An 18,549-nucleotide genomic window follows, 5' to 3' on the forward strand; every position below is an offset into this window, starting at 1 on the left:
GACCTTTACACTAATAAAGATTGATTTGATGCACAGAATAACAAATGAAATAAACTCTGGGATAATACACTGCAGCAGTTGAAGACACGGTCCCACCGTGATCGGACGCGCGCGTTCATATTTTATCATTCAATTTAAAACTCAATTATGAGTGAGATAAAGAATACACTATTTCTTTTCATTCTTTGTAATGGTTTGACACTTTTATATAGTATTTTAGCGTTATGGGGACTTGCCTTCGATTATTTAAAGAGTTTTTTTAGAAGTTCAACTTCACAAAAAAAGAAGCTGGAACCACCTTCTTGTCTATTTGATGCCAAATATGGATTGCATAAATATTTAAAAGTAAACGTGAGTATACCATTTCTTTTTATTTTCCTGTATAGTATTATATTGCTGTATACTAATACAGCAGAGTTTTTTTTAGTAAAAAAAATGTATTATACATGTTTATTAGTATAATATAAATTATTAGAGATTAAGAAATTATCGTTCGGTTTACTTTTATGATAGCTTATTCTAATAGATTATTTAATATAAACTTTACTAGACTCGATTTAATAATATATTTAGTTATGATGAAAGATTATGAAGGATGAGCAACATGAGTTAGTTATTAGTGAATTTATCAGGAATTAACCACTGCTTTCCAGGGAAAACTGCGTAGATATCGATGTGTTAAAAGTACATGGCCAACAATATAGGAAACAGGCTCATTACTAACAATATATGTTAGATATATAATTATGTTTACCCACTCATACGTCATTAGACAATAACCACATAGGTAGGTAATCAATTGTTACGTCCGAGGCTTAATTATCCAACATTGTTACTAACAATTTTCAATTGTAACTTATTGAAATCGTCGTATTTTTTATCAGAAAAACATATGTATTTTAATTTGAACCATTTCAGAGTAACAAATCAAGCTAAGTTATACCGTTCTTATTTGCATCTTAAATAGTTCCATATATAATAGGAAAATAGAAGCTTTCTGGCTGTCTGTTTGTAATGAGAATTATTAGTAGACTTATAGAAATTAAGTGTGCGGCTTAATTATATCATTAAGCCGCACACTTAATTTCTATAAGTCAATTGCCGGCTTTTCTTACAATAGTTACCATTGTTTGGTGCTAAAAGTAGTATAGAAGTCGTGCTTATTTTTCCTATCACAATTTATTACCAACCATAAAACTTCAATTGGCGTGCGTATTCTTAACCACATCTATATGGAAAATGTCACTTCACTTCATAATAATTGTGTTTGTCAAATTTCGCAAAACAGTTTATCCGAGAGTAGTCGCAGATCTAAGCAAGAAATGCTAAATAGTCGCTATTATTTGCTATTTGATAGCTTCCTGGTGAACGTTTAGATATTCTATTTATTGTGTTCATTAAGTAATACTTATTCTTGGGCATTAGTCACACCGCATTGCGTCAAAAATATATCTACCTTAGTTAATAATATTAAGAGGAAATATTTGACTTTTTGTTTGTTGTAATGTATTACCAAACTAAAAACTTACCGCTATTTACAGATCAGATATTGAGAATACTTTCACTTATAGTAAGCCACATTATAATCGAATTATATGATCTTAATTTTGATTTTAAAAAATTTGCGATTCTTACAATTTTTGCACCGATGCGAGCTAGTCATTTCAGTCGTGCTAGTCGTTCAGCTATAGTTTGGGATTGCAGATACGAAATACAAGTACGTTGTATGGGTTTCAGTTGCAATATAATCAGTTGTCATTAATTAAGGCCCCAGCATAAGTACACATAGAAAGCGCAGAAGGTTCGGTTACACTTCATACGGTTTTGAAACATTTTGTCAACAAAAATTATATTATTTGAATACTAGCTAACCCCACGAACTCCGTTCCGTCTCGGAACTGAATCATGTGTCAAAGTTAAAAATCTGTTTGACCGGTATGAACAAAAATTATATGTTCATGTTCCCAATATATAATTTTTGTTTTTACTCCTTTCCTTCCCAATTTCTTCATATTTTCTCACCACTTAAACTTTCCTTGGGAGTTCTCTAAATTTCACTACAAATTCAAATCCAAAATTAGCCAAATTAACAAAACTAACGAACATAATTTCATTTTTATACATAAAAAAATAAGAAGATTTGTGGGTTTAACAAAATATTGCCAAGCGTGTAGTCGTTTCAAATCGTATATTAGTCCTGAACACCTGACTAATTTATACTTAGGATTTTACTGTAAATTAAAAGTAATATATTTTAGTATTACAGTTAATCCCATCAAGCTTTAATTGACCTCTTACGGGCAGTTTGCAATGGATGGAAGGTTGATATTTTTACGTGAGATTATGTCGAATATTTTTTGTAAATCATCATGGAAGATATTCGTCTTACAAATCGATAGGTATATGTACATTTAAATAGTATTAATGACTAACATATTTTTAATATGCTGTATTTGTTTCAGATAATTTATTTGTACTTAGATAAGTTATCTGGTCTGACATGTACTTTAATCAATTATTTATTAAGTAAAAGTGCCATTTACAAACGGAGCTCTTGGTTTGCGAGTCGCACTTTAGAGTTTTATTTATTTTTATGAATTGAAATGTGGAAACATATGTGTTGATAATATTGCTTGATACTTCAATTCGATCGGTGTATTTGCACTAATACTGTTATCTCATGCACATTTTTACAACCTTCCGTATAATCAACGAAATCTAAGTAATACATAGATATACCACAATGATTCTCTTATTTTAATTTGAAAACATGACCTACACAATATACAGTCCCTAGTAAAGAACCAATAATTAGAATTAAATTAGATTTACATTTTACATTATTGATTTACAAATGAACAGAATTTACATTGTAATTAATTGTAATACTACGTATGTATTTTCTTCAATTTCAGTCTATCTTTAGGACCGTTTTGCGTGTACAGCCGAGACTACCAAAGTCGCCAGCCAATACACAATAACTACATTATAATGAAATTATATAAATTTAAATAGACTTCATACACTAAATGCTGGAGTTAAGTTAATTCACAGACTATCCACAAAACCGTAGTAATATTTTCCTATTGTGAATAATATTTGAATAACGTATACCTTACTATGTTACGAAGTTATGCTAGTGTAAACAGTTCATAACACATATTAATATAACCTATTATCACATCGGCTTAGGTACACCAGTACCTATATGGTTGATCACGAAAGGCGTTCCGCTTTCTGATCCCGCCAGTTCTGCCTGGAGTTGAATAAACTTGCATAACTGGTTTTCGCGAAATGCATTGCGAAGGTGCACCGTTAACTCATCTAGATTATATGTATATAATTGCATTCAACTGCAGTTACTCACTGCATTCTCTGTAATAACGAGTTTGGCAAAAACAGCTTTAAATGGGTACGTATGTAAGACCTACATTAGGTATGGGACAGTAGGATGCACAATAAAGGGAAGTTATTGTAGGACGACAAATGAAGGAAAGACTGCGATATTTTATACAATTGGTAGTATAAGTGGAACTTGTTTTATAGCCGGCAACGCACTTGCAATTCCCCTGGTGGTGCTTATGGGCGGCGGTAACCACTTACCATCAGTAAGAGCTCGTATATTCCCTGTGCTATACAAAAAAAGAAAATATCCTAATAATTAATTGAATTCTTCAGATTTTAGTCGCTAGATTTAGAAAATTCTAAAATAACTAACTTCCTTTCAATAAGTAGGAAAAGAAAGGATTTTCAAAAATTTAAACGTTAACGGTTACATGCGGGCAAATTTGCTGCAAATGGTGAGCGATATGACGTTAAAAAGCATTTAAAAAAGTTATTACTCATGAGAACATAACAAATGGCTATGATAACTGTCTTTTGTCGTAGCTCATGGCAATAGACAATTGAACTTAAACCCGACAGACAACCTTATTAATTGTCATTAAGAAATATTAGAAGCAACTTTCACTCTTCCTTTTCAAACAAAGTAATTTTATACACAAATGCTGTAACACCATACGCATATCAAGGTTTATGTATGGATAGGTAGGAACTTTCGCTTTCAGTAATAGGTCCATTCGTTTTCAAGGAACATACATTTGAGGACAAATAAATGATAGACATTATTTAGCGAATACATAACTATAAATAACATAATTACCTATTTATATAATTTTTTAATGATAATGGAATGGTGCACCGGCTCCGTTAACGGTTTTCGCGGCGCCAGGGCATCAGTGGCTTATGTATGTAAGATGAGTATGAGGTCAGGTCAGTTAGCCCATAGTGACAAATTCACCAGAAATTTATCACGACGGTTTCCAGAGGGAAACGCGTGGAGATCAACCTGACCAGGTACCTACACAGCTAGCAATAAGATCATAAGTCTACATGACGAACGATCCCCTTTCCCCCAATTTTCTGTATTTGTTTTTACATTTTTATTCTTTATTAATATTTATTTAGCAATGCCACATAAACACACTATACCGTAATGACTGTTATCCCAGATGGGATAGTCAGATTGATAAATATAAACGTTGTGGTGAACGTAACACATGCTGAGTTTTCCATGGATATTTTTCAATCCTACGCGGGGGGCGATTTATTTAGCTTGTAAACAATTAGGTATAGACATTTCAAGTGGTTAAGTATATAATCGAATAGATTAATAGCTATTACGTGGTAATATCATGAGTACCTAAATAAACAATGAATTGTATCGTTCAATTGATATCTACTCTTAGGTAACTACTGTGATATCATAGCTATCAAGGTCAAAACAACATGATATAAATTATTCGTCGCGACAGTATTAAACACAATGCTGCAAAAATGTTTACAATGTAATGTATTTTTTTTTCAGAACGTAAAGTTACATTATGTTGAAAGTGGAGACACATCGAAACCTCTCATGCTATTTCTGCACGGCTTTCCTGAATTCTGGTATTCATGGAGGCACCAGATTGTTGAATTCCAGAAAGATTATTGGTAAATATAGATGTTATATAAAATGATAATTAATTTAGCGACTAGTAGGGTCACCTCTAATTAGAAAATTCAATAACCTCAACTGTGATGACACGGTGTTAATGGGCTGTTTCGTCTTCCTATTAGTAATAATAATCTCAGGACAATTCACATAGCGCCATCTAGACCCAAGTTAACCTAGCTAAAGGTTGTGTACGGGTACTTGGTACGAATACATAAATATTTTTTTCGTAAATACATATTTTTCGTTATACCACAGATAACATAATATTACATAGTTATACTTAGAAAACACCCAGACCGATACAAACAATCGTAGTCATGAATGCAAGTGTTTGTGCCGTGTGAGGTATTGAATCCGCGACCATCGGAAGCACAGATAACATAATATTACATAATCGGAAGTAAAGCGGTGTGCTGTACCGCTACACCACCTAGGCCGTCAATATATGTACTTTAGTATAGGTAGAGCTGATTCTGAATGCTCTGTAAGATTAAGGCTTAACTATCTATATTCCTAACCGTATATTAAACAAGCATTAATTACATATATATTGGAATTCGTAAATTTTATATGTAGATATGATGTATTAATAATTCTTATTATAATAAATTAAATTATGTATAGAATTGAAAGAGATAATATAATAATATTATCTCTTATTATTAAGTATTAACACTATGCCAGAATAAAATAAATGTCTTGTCTTTTAAGACAAAATATTTTATAATGCTCTAGCTTTAAATACGGCAGACGTCGGGGTCGTCCCGATCGGAAAAGCAGCGCCAAATATTAGGGCCTATTATTATGTAAATGTTCAAAACATCCAGGAGCCCATTGATTGGAGCCCATTGAAATTAAGTTTAATTCAACTCGGTCCAGTTATTTAGGAGGAGGTGACAACCATACGTATAGAATAATTAAACATCATAGTAATAACAAGATAGAACTATAAATCCTTTGCGGCATATCTCTGTAAGGCTAGTGAACCGAACTCCATAACTATTTTTTCAAGCACACGCTGAAATGCAACTTATTAACGAGATATGATATTGGACCGTCTGCAAGCACTACGTCGTTACGTATCAAATTACTTACCTATATGATCAACTACCAATATTTTATAATACCTAATTTGTTATGCTATAATCTATAGAGACAAACATAGGTAACAGTAACAGGTGGTGCACTCCAAAATCTAAGTGTTCGTGAGAAGAACCACTTTAGAAACTGCACCTTTCGTGCTCATTAAGGTTCTAAGGTGTGAGGACGAATTCTCTTCGTGTAACGGTGTAATTGTGTGAAGTTAGCACATGATCACTCTCTACTTGCCTAACATGCTAGTGTTGTGTGCTAGTAAACAATACGAGTCTCTTATTTTAGGTGCGTTGCCTTTGATATGCGAGGCTATGGAGACTCCGAAAGACCCGAGAACGTTTCTGATTACGAATTAGATATACTCGTAGAAGATGTACGAGACCTTGTTCGTCAATTGGGTAAACGATTTATAATTAATATTTTATTAATTTATTTATTATCTGATAATTTCATTACTTCATTTTCTTATATTATTCGTAAAACATACAATTATATATACAACTATATACCTATACCTATTTATAAATTATACATATGCGTAATGGTATTGCATTAATAGGTGCATTTGTATTACTCTAATATAAGAGTATAGAGATAGTATTTAAAGATGCTCTTAGAAGTCTCCTAGGAACACTTAAACCATTGAATCGATTTAGAAAATCTTTCTGTTTTTTTTTTCAATATTAAAATTGTTAATTATGCATAGGTATTAACTTTATTAATAATTGTTACTTATTATAGAATTATTGATAGTTGTTTATTCTGTTCACAGGTCGTGAAAAATGCATCCTCGTGTCTCACGATTGGGGTGGTATAATAGCCTGTCAATTTCGTGATATATATCCAGAAGTTTTAGACGCCGTCGTTTTATTGGGTAGTATATCACGCGAATCTTGGTTGAAATGTGTGTTCAGTGACTACAAACAAATGATGAAATCATGGTAAGATTATAAAAAATGTATCCACTCACAGTGGCTTAAGTTTTTTTTTATTTGGAATCTTAACAAAATCAATACGTCTAACTAGCCACTTATTTAACGCGTTTAAAAAAAGTAATGTTAATATATGGCGATGATTTTCCAGACTTATATATGTATAAAACAAAAAAATATCCGAATCATAACCATTTCCGAGATCTCTATTAAATATGTGAATGACATTTTTGGGACAAGACAAGTTATACAATATGGTGTTATTTCAAATTTAGTGAAATTATTAAAATATTTATAAGTAGTTTTTTATAGTAATATGTAAGTAAACTTTGAATAAAGTCGTCTGTGTGTGTCGTGTTTTTTTTTCTACGCCGACAGGAGCTTGCTTTGTAAGCTGTGTTCCGAACCGTAGGGCGACGATGACTTACAGGAAATTGAGATATTTTCAATGGTACACTCACTGGGCACCAGTGGATGTTGATAAGATAATCATGACCTCATCTTATCAACCTCCACTGGTGTCAGGTCAGTTAGCCCATCGTGGTGAACGAATTTTCCAAAAAATAGTTTCTAAGAGGACTACGTGGAAATCGACCTGACGTGGTACATTGCAATGGAGCGCTTACCCATTATTAACAATCCCCTTCACCCTCCCTGATAGTACCGCGGGCATAATGTGACGTAATATGTGTGGTCCTATTCATGTTTCTGGAGTCCATAAGCTACGGTGACCATTTACTATCAAATAGGCCGTATGCCTGATTGCCACCTTCGTGATATAAAAAACAAAGGCAACTGTTGCCTGCGATTCAAATTGTATATAAAATTATCAGGGGTATTTTTAGGTATAAACAGTACAATATTAAATACTAGCTACTCACCCCGCCTTTGGACGGGTGTACATGTATTATATATATAAACCTTCCTCTTGAATTGCTATATCTATTAAAAAAACCGTTTCAAAATCTGTTGCGTAGTTTTAAGGATTTAAGCCTACGTATAGCGATAGCGACTTTGTTTTGTACTATGTAATAATTATATATAAGTAGATAGGTATATATGTAATATTGTCATGTTCCGTTATGTTGTTTCAGGTATGTATTCTTCTTCCGTATGCCGTATATACCTGAGCAAGTGATGCAAAGTAATAATCTGCAAGTATTTGACAAAGCGATGCTGGTTCCAGGAAAAGATACTATCACCAGTAAAGATATAGAATGCTATAAATACTGGTTTGCAAAAGATTGTGAGTGAATTTAATTAATTAATAAATAATAATAATAATATCTTAGAACTAGTCAGGCCAATTCACACAGCACCATCTCGTCTTAAACAACTGATATAAATACCTACATCGATTTTTTTTGCAAATACATATACAATATTCATAGGTAACCGATACAAACGATCATACTAATGATTAAAAATGTTTGTACCGTGCGAGGAATCGAACTCACAATCGACCGAAGTATCGCGGTATGCTAACCTGTTAGACCACCGTGGCGTCAAATGTTTCCCACTACTTTACTTCCTTGTATTTTTAGTTTTTCGTTCAAAGATTTGTAATTTCCTCGTACGTACTTGTACGAAAGCACAAGATGTTTGTATAATATATTATTTAAAACCCAGAACCACCATACAGATGTGGAAAAGTAAACAACCTACTAAAAACAAGACTAAACCTTCCCACACACTACACTAAAATCAGAAGCAATTTTGGCTCGGCGCGTGGTAGTGCAGACAAAATCGGTTCGGCCAGGTGCCGTACTATGTAGTTTGTTTTTTTGTGGATTACTCTAACTCTCTAATGCTGCTGCTGGCCGAAGCTGGCCTTTACAGCTTCACCGGACCATAGGGGGCGAGTGCAAATAGCACTCCAAACCCGCAGAATGACTTATGGAGCGGCGTAATTTCGATCCCCGTTTGAATTGGACGGGGGATCGATTGGACTATGTTTGTAAAATCGAACTATGTATATACGAAGCGATCCAAGGTTACTCACTGCTCCGATATTGTCCCTAATTTGTGTGTCGTGTGTATGCCGTTTTACAGAAAAGTAACAAAGTAAATTAGTAGTTAAATAATATTTACGAGTACCCAGAGTTACCTAGCTCTGTACTGTAAACGATAAATCATTGACACAAGTGTACAAACAATTTGGTTATGAATAGGTATTTACTAAACTACGGAAACAGGCAAACTATGCTGAAATACGGATTTTAAATGTATTGCTTTGGTAGATATTCACGTAGGTACAGTTGAACACTGTTCATTTGTTGTAAAAATATAAAAGTATTCTAGTTCTTATCGGCTTATTATTGTACTCAAATGTTAAGGGAAGTACATTTATTTATTACATTTTGTGACCCTATACAGAACGTAGCCGTATGGCAAAAAATTGATCTATCTTAGTGCCTTCATTGTACCTTAAAGTTTTATATGAATGAATTGTAATTGTTCTTTATCTTTTTATTCCAGTTGCCTTCACGTATCCCATTAATTACTACCGAGCGAACTTCTCATGCAGCCTTCCAGACAAGCATTTAAAAGATAATGTTCCTATGCTATTAGTACAAGCCCAAAACGATTTGTATATAGGACACAGCGTGTTGGACCTAATGAAGAAGCAGTATGAACACATTGAAATTACAATGCTCGAGAACTGTCGTCATTTTCTGCAACAAGAAGAGCCAGAAAAAGTGAACAAGCTTATTAGGGAATTTCTTACAAAAAATAAACTGTAATATTAATCTAAGAACCTATGTAATGTAACGGTAAATGTGTAGGATTTATAGGTACTGCATAAATTAGTAATAAACTGGAATTGATTTACAAATGGTTGAAAGATTTAACCCCCAGATAGATAGATCTGACTGGATTCGAACCCGTATCTCACAGCGGGAAGAGTGCGGTGTTATTTACTCGTATATGGTACACCTAAACCGTGAAAGATTACTAATAATAGTAAAATATATATAGTATAAAATAGAGGAATTACCTACTACTTTCAATAGGTTATATATTATTTTTTTAAATTTAATTAATTTTCATTAAACTTATTACGCTATTTTTACGACCTACTCTCGACTAGTGCTTCTAATACCAATAAATATCTACACAATTTTCCTGACGGATTGGTTGTCGGAGTGTCACGTTTTACCGTTATATAAACTAATACAAGGCTCATGATAATAGGATGCGTAATGTGCAGGGTTATCCACGTATTTTACAAATGATCATGCCTTGTCATAATGATAAGACATTATATCGATAGTTTCAATGTTTTAATTACCTATTAAATTAAGCGGGCTAGGTAGGTAGGTGGATTTGCTTGAAATGTTGAATAAGATATAAATGACAATTGCGACTTGGTACGAAAAACCAGGTACATACAAGTTATTGATCACGCTGACCTTGTAAAAAGTGCTACCTAACACAATTTGCTGTATTATGTCTTATAAATTCGTATCCAGTTATTTCACTACTATATACATACTCCATTATACATAATCCATTCTCCTCACATACATATAGTTTGTGAGGAGAAATAAATAAAATATTATTATTATTATTATATACATATATTGAAGACTTTGTACCAAGTCCCGCTGGTAGGTACTTATTTGGTATTGTCTACAAATTAGTCCGTACTTAAATATAATATTAACTTTATGTCACATAAAAAATACCATTAAATTATTTTTTAAACTGCTTATTTGTAGTTTTATTACTTGATGCAATTTTCAATAAAAGTAACTAAGGCTGTTTAAGTAACGTTAAATTAACTCGTGCTATGTATGTTACAAATATAGGCTCATCTGAAGGGCTTGAGTATAAACTATGTGTAGGTTTACTAGATTTTTAATTAATTTGATAAAAAAATGGATATTGTCTGAATGAATTTATTCTTTTTTTAGTTATCTAAGAAATGAAAATTCTTATGTACCTAAAGATTGCCAACTGACATTATTTTATTAATCTTGGATGATTGATTTGTAAAAAATAATGACCGTGATAAATATTAATTTATCCTATCATCTTCCACTGATCTCTATATACCTTTCCAAAGATAAGTATTTCAAACAGAATTACCATACATACTCAAAGAATTAGTTAAAACAGTTGCAATCAATTATATTATCATTCCAAACATATGGCATAGTTAAAAATTGGAAGTTAGAAACCAAAACAAAAACTTGGATTTGGTAACACCATGTAAAATTATCATAGCAGTGAACACTGATTAGAACACTAAGCAAGTAATCACTACACTACAACTTAATAACAAAAGATTTTCGTTAACCGTTTCGTTATTTCTTTTTTCCTCTTTTTGTAAAATAATAGTAGACAAAACAGGTGCGTTTTACAATGTTAGATATCTCCTTAAATGACAATACTTGTATAGTGATCATTGACTCGCTAGAGTTTCAGAAATTACGGAATTTGACTGTAATTTGCGACAGGGAAGTACGATAATTTGAGCTTTTGGAACTGGTAACACTGACTAATGCGCTAATGGCCGCCGCGCTCTATCTACCTAATCACTAAACAGCTGATGTGCGTCGTTTGGGATTTCAATGAAGAAATTTGTGTTTTCTTTCATTAATTTCATATAGTTACTTAGATGATACGCAAGCTGCATTACTCTTTTGTGTGGATATCAGGGTTTGTGTAGAAAAGTTTAAAATCTTAGTGATTGTGTCGCTTTCAGTCCTTTCTACATAGCTGACTCTTTCAGATGTCACTGACCATACAACAAATTATTTTGGACGCAAAAAGACTCGCAGGTCGGCTCAAAGAGCGTGAGACTGAAGCGGATGCATTGTTAACAGAAACTCAAACAGCTTACAGGCAAATTCACACAATGAAACAGGTACAATTTTTTGAGCTCGATGTACTAAAATACTACATAGCGCAGATGCGACACGACTTACTTTTTTCTAACCTTTCTAACAAACCTATTAGCATAAAACGAAGATATATTTATGCACAAATTTGAGAACCTTTATAACATCAGTATATTGTGCACAACAAGTAAATAAAATAATTGAATACTAGTTTAATTGTGTATAGTCCAGTGGCCTTGAAATCCTGATTTTGTGTTGTCTATACATATATGACAGTACTTGGACGATGGTACATATTATGTACTGTCTATAGCATAGCATACCAAACATATTATAGTATGACAGTGGTAGGCTCACAGGGCAAAGTTTTTGTTGAATTATTACAAATATATATTACATTGACAAGTGTAAACTTGGTTATTATATTTATCTGATAAAAGTTTTGAATAATTATTATTGTTAATGTAGCACAATATGACTGATATATACTTTCACAACTGAACCTAGTTGAAGTAGTCAGAGGTATTATTCAATGTAGATGTCATGGTGAATGCACTACTTGACATAGTCATTTTTCACTGAGTATAATTTAACAACAATGTTTTTTACCAACATTACCAACATTACCACTAAGATTAATTTGGTTTTTTATCAAAGTGTTTCTGCCATAGGAGTGTTAGAAATACAAATAGATTAACGAACCTGTCAACTAAGGGGGTACCTATAAATATGTCCTTGCTATATATGTTGTGCCCTGGAATGGGTAGGATGTAACTATTTTGTTCTATATAACAAAGTGTTTGTATTTTCCTTCCTATATACATACATATATTTCATACTGTTTTTAACTATTATTAACAAAAATATATGAAGTTACACTCTTGGCTGACATAGTGGCACTTCTGATGAAAGAGTTCATGTCCATTACATTCATTCAAACATTACATGTATGATTAAAAAGGGAATTCCCAGTTAACAAAGTTTTTGATGATGGTGTGATTTTATCTTCAACCATTCTTTTTAATTTTATACTATTGGTTTAGTAACTAAACAACTACAGTATTCTCTCTCCAATAAATTATAATGATAATCATTATACATGCAATAGTAGGAATTAAATATAGTAATAATATGTGTTATTTATATCACAGTACAATATTTCAGAAACTACCTACCAATACTACTGCTCCGATATTTGGGATTATTTATTTATTTTTATAATATATATGTGTTAGATCACTCTACAAGCATAAAATGACCTTGAAGGTCTAGTGGCTTAGGTCACCACCACCACCTTACTTCTGAAGGTTGCAGCTCTGAACCCTCACATATTACAAGCATTTCTACTCATAAATATGAAGGCTTGTAATGGACAGATAATTTTTTATGTATGTGTTTTAAAAAAAAATGTACTTCTAGGTTTCTTTTATCTCTTATCTTTACTAGGCTATTAATAATTTATTATTATTATGTTTTTACAAAGGATGAAGTTCCTTGTAACATATAGTACAACTGAATGGAGTACCTCTTCTATATTCTGAAATTGGTTAGAAACTACTTTCCCTTTCTTTGCAAGATGGTCCTAAGTATGTTATAATTTCAAAACAGATCCACAATCATTGGTTTCATATGGAATGATACAATACATACATTAATTCTAAAACATCTTTATTTAAATACCGGCTGCACCCGCGACTTTGTCAGCATGGAATTTAACTTTATTTTTCTAAAATACCGGTATCCTAAGTTACTTTTTATTACAGCAGCTACCTACCAGTAAAAATCCCGTCAAAATCTGTGCAGCCATTTCAGAGATTAGCCGGAACAAACAGACAAACAGACAGACAAAACAAAACTTGTAAAAAATTTTATTTTGGTGTATGTACCATATTTATTCATATGCATGTAGTAAAATGTGGATTTTTCAGTATTACAAACAATCACTCCAATTTTATTTATATGTATAGATGTAACATTTTACTTTCTCCAATGCCCATTTTCCGTTCTTCTACTTTTTTCGTTTACTTTTCCTTGTTTTTGTCTTTAATGAGTAAATATGCAGATTGCAGAAATGTAATGCAGTTCTTAAAAGTATTACAGAAAAGAAGTACACCATGTACCTATTATGTGTGGGGTTTTTTTTTTCGGAATACATCCTAGAATAATGTTGGCTGCAGCTGGCCTTTGTAGCTTTACTGGACGATAAAGGGCGAGTGCAGATGGCACTTATGGAGTGGGTAATGGCTAACTCACGCTTTTGTCTGACCCCTCAGACGAAAGCGTGAGTTAGCCATTTAGATAGCTTCTTGGAGTTCAAACCTAGACACAGGCCATTGTAATTTCGATCCTCGTTTGATTGGATAGGGGATTGATCATTTAATTTGCTACATAAACAAAACTTTAAGGTATTAACGTTAGAAAAGGAAAGAAAATTATCAATACTTGCTTTGTATGCCCTAAATATAATAACATACATAATACAACAATAAATGCAAAATGTAATGCAATCTTTATTTTTTAACAATTACAGTATAAAGAGGAAGTTGATACTTTAAATGAGGCATCACGTGAACGTCCGCGTGGAGCTCTGATTGCTAGTATAGAACGTGAATCCCGTTTAATGCGTGATGTTCAACGTGAGAATGGGGAACTTCGAGCGGCTTTGGAAGATCATAGACGTGCACTGGAACTGATAATGTCGAAATATCGTCAACACACAGAGAAAAGAATATGGGAATCGAGAATAGATTTCACTGCTGCTGTTAATGAAAAACAACAGGAGGTAAGGTGGTTTATATTTCAAAGAAATATGTTAAGTACATACATTTACATTACTATTTGTTATATGTACTGTCATATTTCTGACCTCATTCCATTTATTAATTGGGGCAGCATAATATGCCTTTTAAACCCATAATACTTAGAGATTTGGCTTACACTTGTAGTGAGCTGCTGTTTACCTGACATTGACCAACTTTAGGACTGTTTTGACCATCTACTAAATATCTCTGCAGTACAGAGAGGTAGGGATAGGAATGAAAAGTTTTAAATTCCTACCTCTTGGTAGGAATTTAAAAGTGGATAAAGGTAGTAAGTAGTATTTTATGTGCAACATTTTAAAGGTTGTAGTTTCAACTAGATAATTTTATTTAATAGTATTGTAATTTTTTGGTAGTTAATTCGCCAACAAGCAGAGAGAATCAATGAGATGACTAGCATCATGTACAAAGCTGTTAATACAGATGAGAATGGTGACTCCAGGAAAGAAGAAGAACTATACCAAAGGCTCATAACAGAGAATAAGGTATGCTGCTAAATCTGTACTGAAGCTGACACAAAAAAATCTTTTTCGAAATTACTAAGGTAATGTTGATGATATGATTTCATTTGAAATTAATATGGAGTCGCTTCTTTAATTTCAGGGTTTGAGAGAAATGTTAGATTTGTCAAGGCGATACGGTTCTGATCGAGAGTGGCAACCGCCGACAGCAGACAAAGATGTGCAAACAGAGGAGCGACCGCAAGTGGGCGCGTGACGTCCTGCGGTAGAGCCCTGCCGCCTCTGAATGAGTGTCAATCGACGGCTGCGCATTTGTTGCCGAGTATACTCATAGGTAGAATACACGACCCCTGTCAGCACATTTGACTCCTTTTCCTGGAAGTCCCTTTTTTAACCCCAATGCAACCTATACCATAACAGGCAGATGTGCGGGCGGGTAGTCGTTTTGCTGACAACAGTCGCCGTTCCAATATACAACTTATATTTTGACTGTTACACACAAATTTTGGATGTTAGGTCTATTGACGGTATCTATCATTATTCAAATTTTGCTACAAGACGTGAGTGTGACATAAATACAGCGAATAAATACCATATAGCTATAAATAAAATAATGACGTTTTGTTTTTTAATGGATTGTATTTGATGTTGAAATTATAAATAGAATTAATATTTATTATCGCATTTCATGCTCCAGCTCATGTTATGTCTGTGTAATGGTGGAATGCATCTGTTTCGAGGGTTGTTCTTAGTTAGTAATGCCAAGTGAAACCAAATCACTTAGTATGGCAGTAACTGTGATCTTTAGTATTGCTGTTAAGTTGTAACTGTCGATTTTACATGTTCATTTATTAACATCCGCAATGAACCATGGTGTAAGAACAAAATTATTAATAAAAGAACAAAATGTGTATTGGAATTGTTAATTATTTTTTCTCAGACTTGAAACCTTATGTAATGTAACCATAATTTCTTTTAGATATTTTCACTTTAGCATATTGTTGATAAGAATACAATTTTCATTTTAATTATAATACTCACAATAATTATAATATAATTAAATTAGAAAATAGACTTTATAGATTACTCGAATCCTCCTTAGACATAATGAAACTTGTTATTTTGTAAGGGCAGTACTCTCAGGGACCCATTATCTTGTCATAGTAAATGTGGAGCAAGAAATCTGTTTTAAATAAAATCATTCACTTTTCATACCAAATGCTAGTCAATTCACATAACAGGTCATGCTTTGTACTGTACTTACTGCATTAGAATAATTTATCTCATGTTGTTGAATTGTAGAATAGATAATTCGCTATAATACATATAAATTTGTGGTCAATGATATGGACGTGTCTAATGATGCGCTGGCGCTTATGAGTACATGAGAAGTTTGTATTGATTAAATACGAAATATTTTTCCATGCGATTTAGTGGGATCAGCTTTGAATGTTAGAATGAAATGTAGTGATTCTTGGTAGTGAACTTCGTGACTACTAAATACATGCCAAAGGCATACAAGCAATATGCTATGAACTGTTATGAATAAGTGAACTTGTTATAACTTGGTGGATAATATAAAATGTAAATTTTGTGGCATTATTGGTACCGATTTTTATGTACCATTAAATTAAATTGAAGAGTTTAATTTTTAATAATAAAAATATACATTATTGTGGTCAGCAAATATTGACCGATTTGCAGCGTAGTGGAATCCAATTTAGTTTGATGGCGCATTATAATCGACTATTAAAATCTGTTAAACCGTCCTCGTCATAATCTGGCAATCTTTGTTAATAATGTTCTGCTTAATTAGATGTGATTGGAACGCAATATGTGAAACAACAGTTTGGCAGAGTTAATAGTAGTTGGGTAGCACTTAGAGATAATTAATTTAAATATAAAAATATTTGATAAATAAAAAAAATCTATAAATATTATTTCTAATTGTAACCTTATCGGTGATGAGTAATAAAAAACTATATAATCTGCATTTATGAACATCTTTTGGCATCACTGTAGTGATGATGCTGTTGTTAAAAAAATTGTTCAATCTAGAGATATTGACAATGACTTATAAAGACAAAATAATCTCGATGTAGAGTTATACTTACATTATTTTTAACTATTGTAATTTCTATTTTAATTAGGTTGTGTTAAAATTCTATATTGTTTCATTAGGATAAAATTGGGGTTTTTAATTTATAGGACAAGAATGTTGCACAAAATAAACTATCATACCTTATAGTTCATTCATTCACGTTAAATAATTTGTAGTTTAAGTATATAAAAATATTTAAATAGTTAAAATACAAATTGTTGACATCTTATAATCTTTTATCCGAGTTTTCAATCTTTATATTAATTTTATAAATTTAATATATTAATTATTGAAGAACTTCGACAGCTTCTGAGTAAAATGTTCATAACATAAATTTAATACGTGTTTATTAAATTCCAAACGAGTTCCGAATGTATATTAGCTATATATTTCAAATAATAAATCAATAATATAATAATCATGTTTATATTGCATGAAAACTCGAAGTATGCTATTGCAATAGTTCTGTTTATGGCCTAAAAATAGGCAAAACTAAGTTCAACAGTGGACGATAGATAGGTTGTAGTGATTATGTTACTATTTATTATTTAATTTTAAACCGATGGGTCTGTTGCACGAGTTGAACCAATAAGACCTATCAGTCGGTAGTCTACTATATCAACCCACAAGATAAAATAGTGATACTTTGAGATTATACTTAGAAACTGTCGATTTATATGGATGTTAAATATTGCCTTGCTGTTGCAGGCTAAAATAAAATATCCTAAGAGCGCGAGTAACATATGCGCACATTAAGTATTAGATATGTTCAAAATAGGGGTATAATCTCTCAGATCTACTTATTGCAAACGCCCCACATAGTTAATTTGCCGAGTAAGATTTATTTGAAACTGATTGAAAAACTCTTATAACGATATTTTAAAAAGACATCGGGTCTAATACAATATTTGCAATAAAATGTTGCGTACCGACCCGAAGTTCTTAGATTGATACGTCGAATGTTCGAGTCTAGTTTATTAGGATACTATTTATATTTTTAACTACTTATGGCTCCAAATTACGTAAACTACCTATATAAGATACATCAAGAATATAAAAAATATATTATGCTTTGTGTGAGGTCCCTATAGTTAAAATTAAACTTAATAATTGTAGTAATTGGATTAAAGAAATATATTTAGAATAAATTGCTACTTTAGTGTAATTGCATTTATATCAGATCATTACAAAACGCTCTAAGTGTGTAATGTTATAAAACTGAAAATTACTCATTTTCGTACCTAGTTCACCATGCATAAAAACATATAGATGTGAAATAATATTATTTGTTTGTTTAA

The 18,549-nt window shown here is 32.2% G+C and overlaps 2 protein-coding genes across 2 annotated transcripts; both read left to right on the forward strand.

Annotated features, from left to right (window-relative positions):
• Positions 1-78: 78 nt before the first annotated feature.
• LOC131854807 (epoxide hydrolase 4-like) lies at positions 79-10,257 on the forward strand. Its single transcript, XM_059205969.1, has 6 exons — positions 79-351; positions 4,868-4,992; positions 6,377-6,489; positions 6,864-7,032; positions 8,118-8,269; positions 9,502-10,257. Exons 1-6 carry the CDS (start codon positions 148-150, stop codon positions 9,765-9,767), a joined length of 1,029 nt encoding a protein of 342 aa, XP_059061952.1. The 5' UTR covers positions 79-147; the 3' UTR covers positions 9,768-10,257.
• A 1,272-nt stretch (positions 10,258-11,529) lies between these two features.
• Positions 11,530-16,057, forward strand: LOC131854777 (FGFR1 oncogene partner 2 homolog). The gene is made up of 5 exons (XM_059205925.1): positions 11,530-11,688; positions 11,762-11,896; positions 14,401-14,652; positions 15,046-15,174; positions 15,293-16,057. Exons 2-5 carry the CDS (start codon positions 11,762-11,764, stop codon positions 15,404-15,406), a joined length of 630 nt encoding a protein of 209 aa, XP_059061908.1. The 5' UTR covers positions 11,530-11,688; the 3' UTR covers positions 15,407-16,057.
• The last annotated feature ends 2,492 nt before the right edge of the window (positions 16,058-18,549 follow it).

The sequence above is a fragment of the Achroia grisella genome, unplaced genomic scaffold (assembly GCF_030625045.1).
Source record: "Achroia grisella isolate CSIRO2021 unplaced genomic scaffold, CSIRO_AGI_Agris_v1 utg1245, whole genome shotgun sequence".
Classification (NCBI taxonomy): domain Eukaryota; kingdom Metazoa; phylum Arthropoda; class Insecta; order Lepidoptera; family Pyralidae; genus Achroia; species Achroia grisella.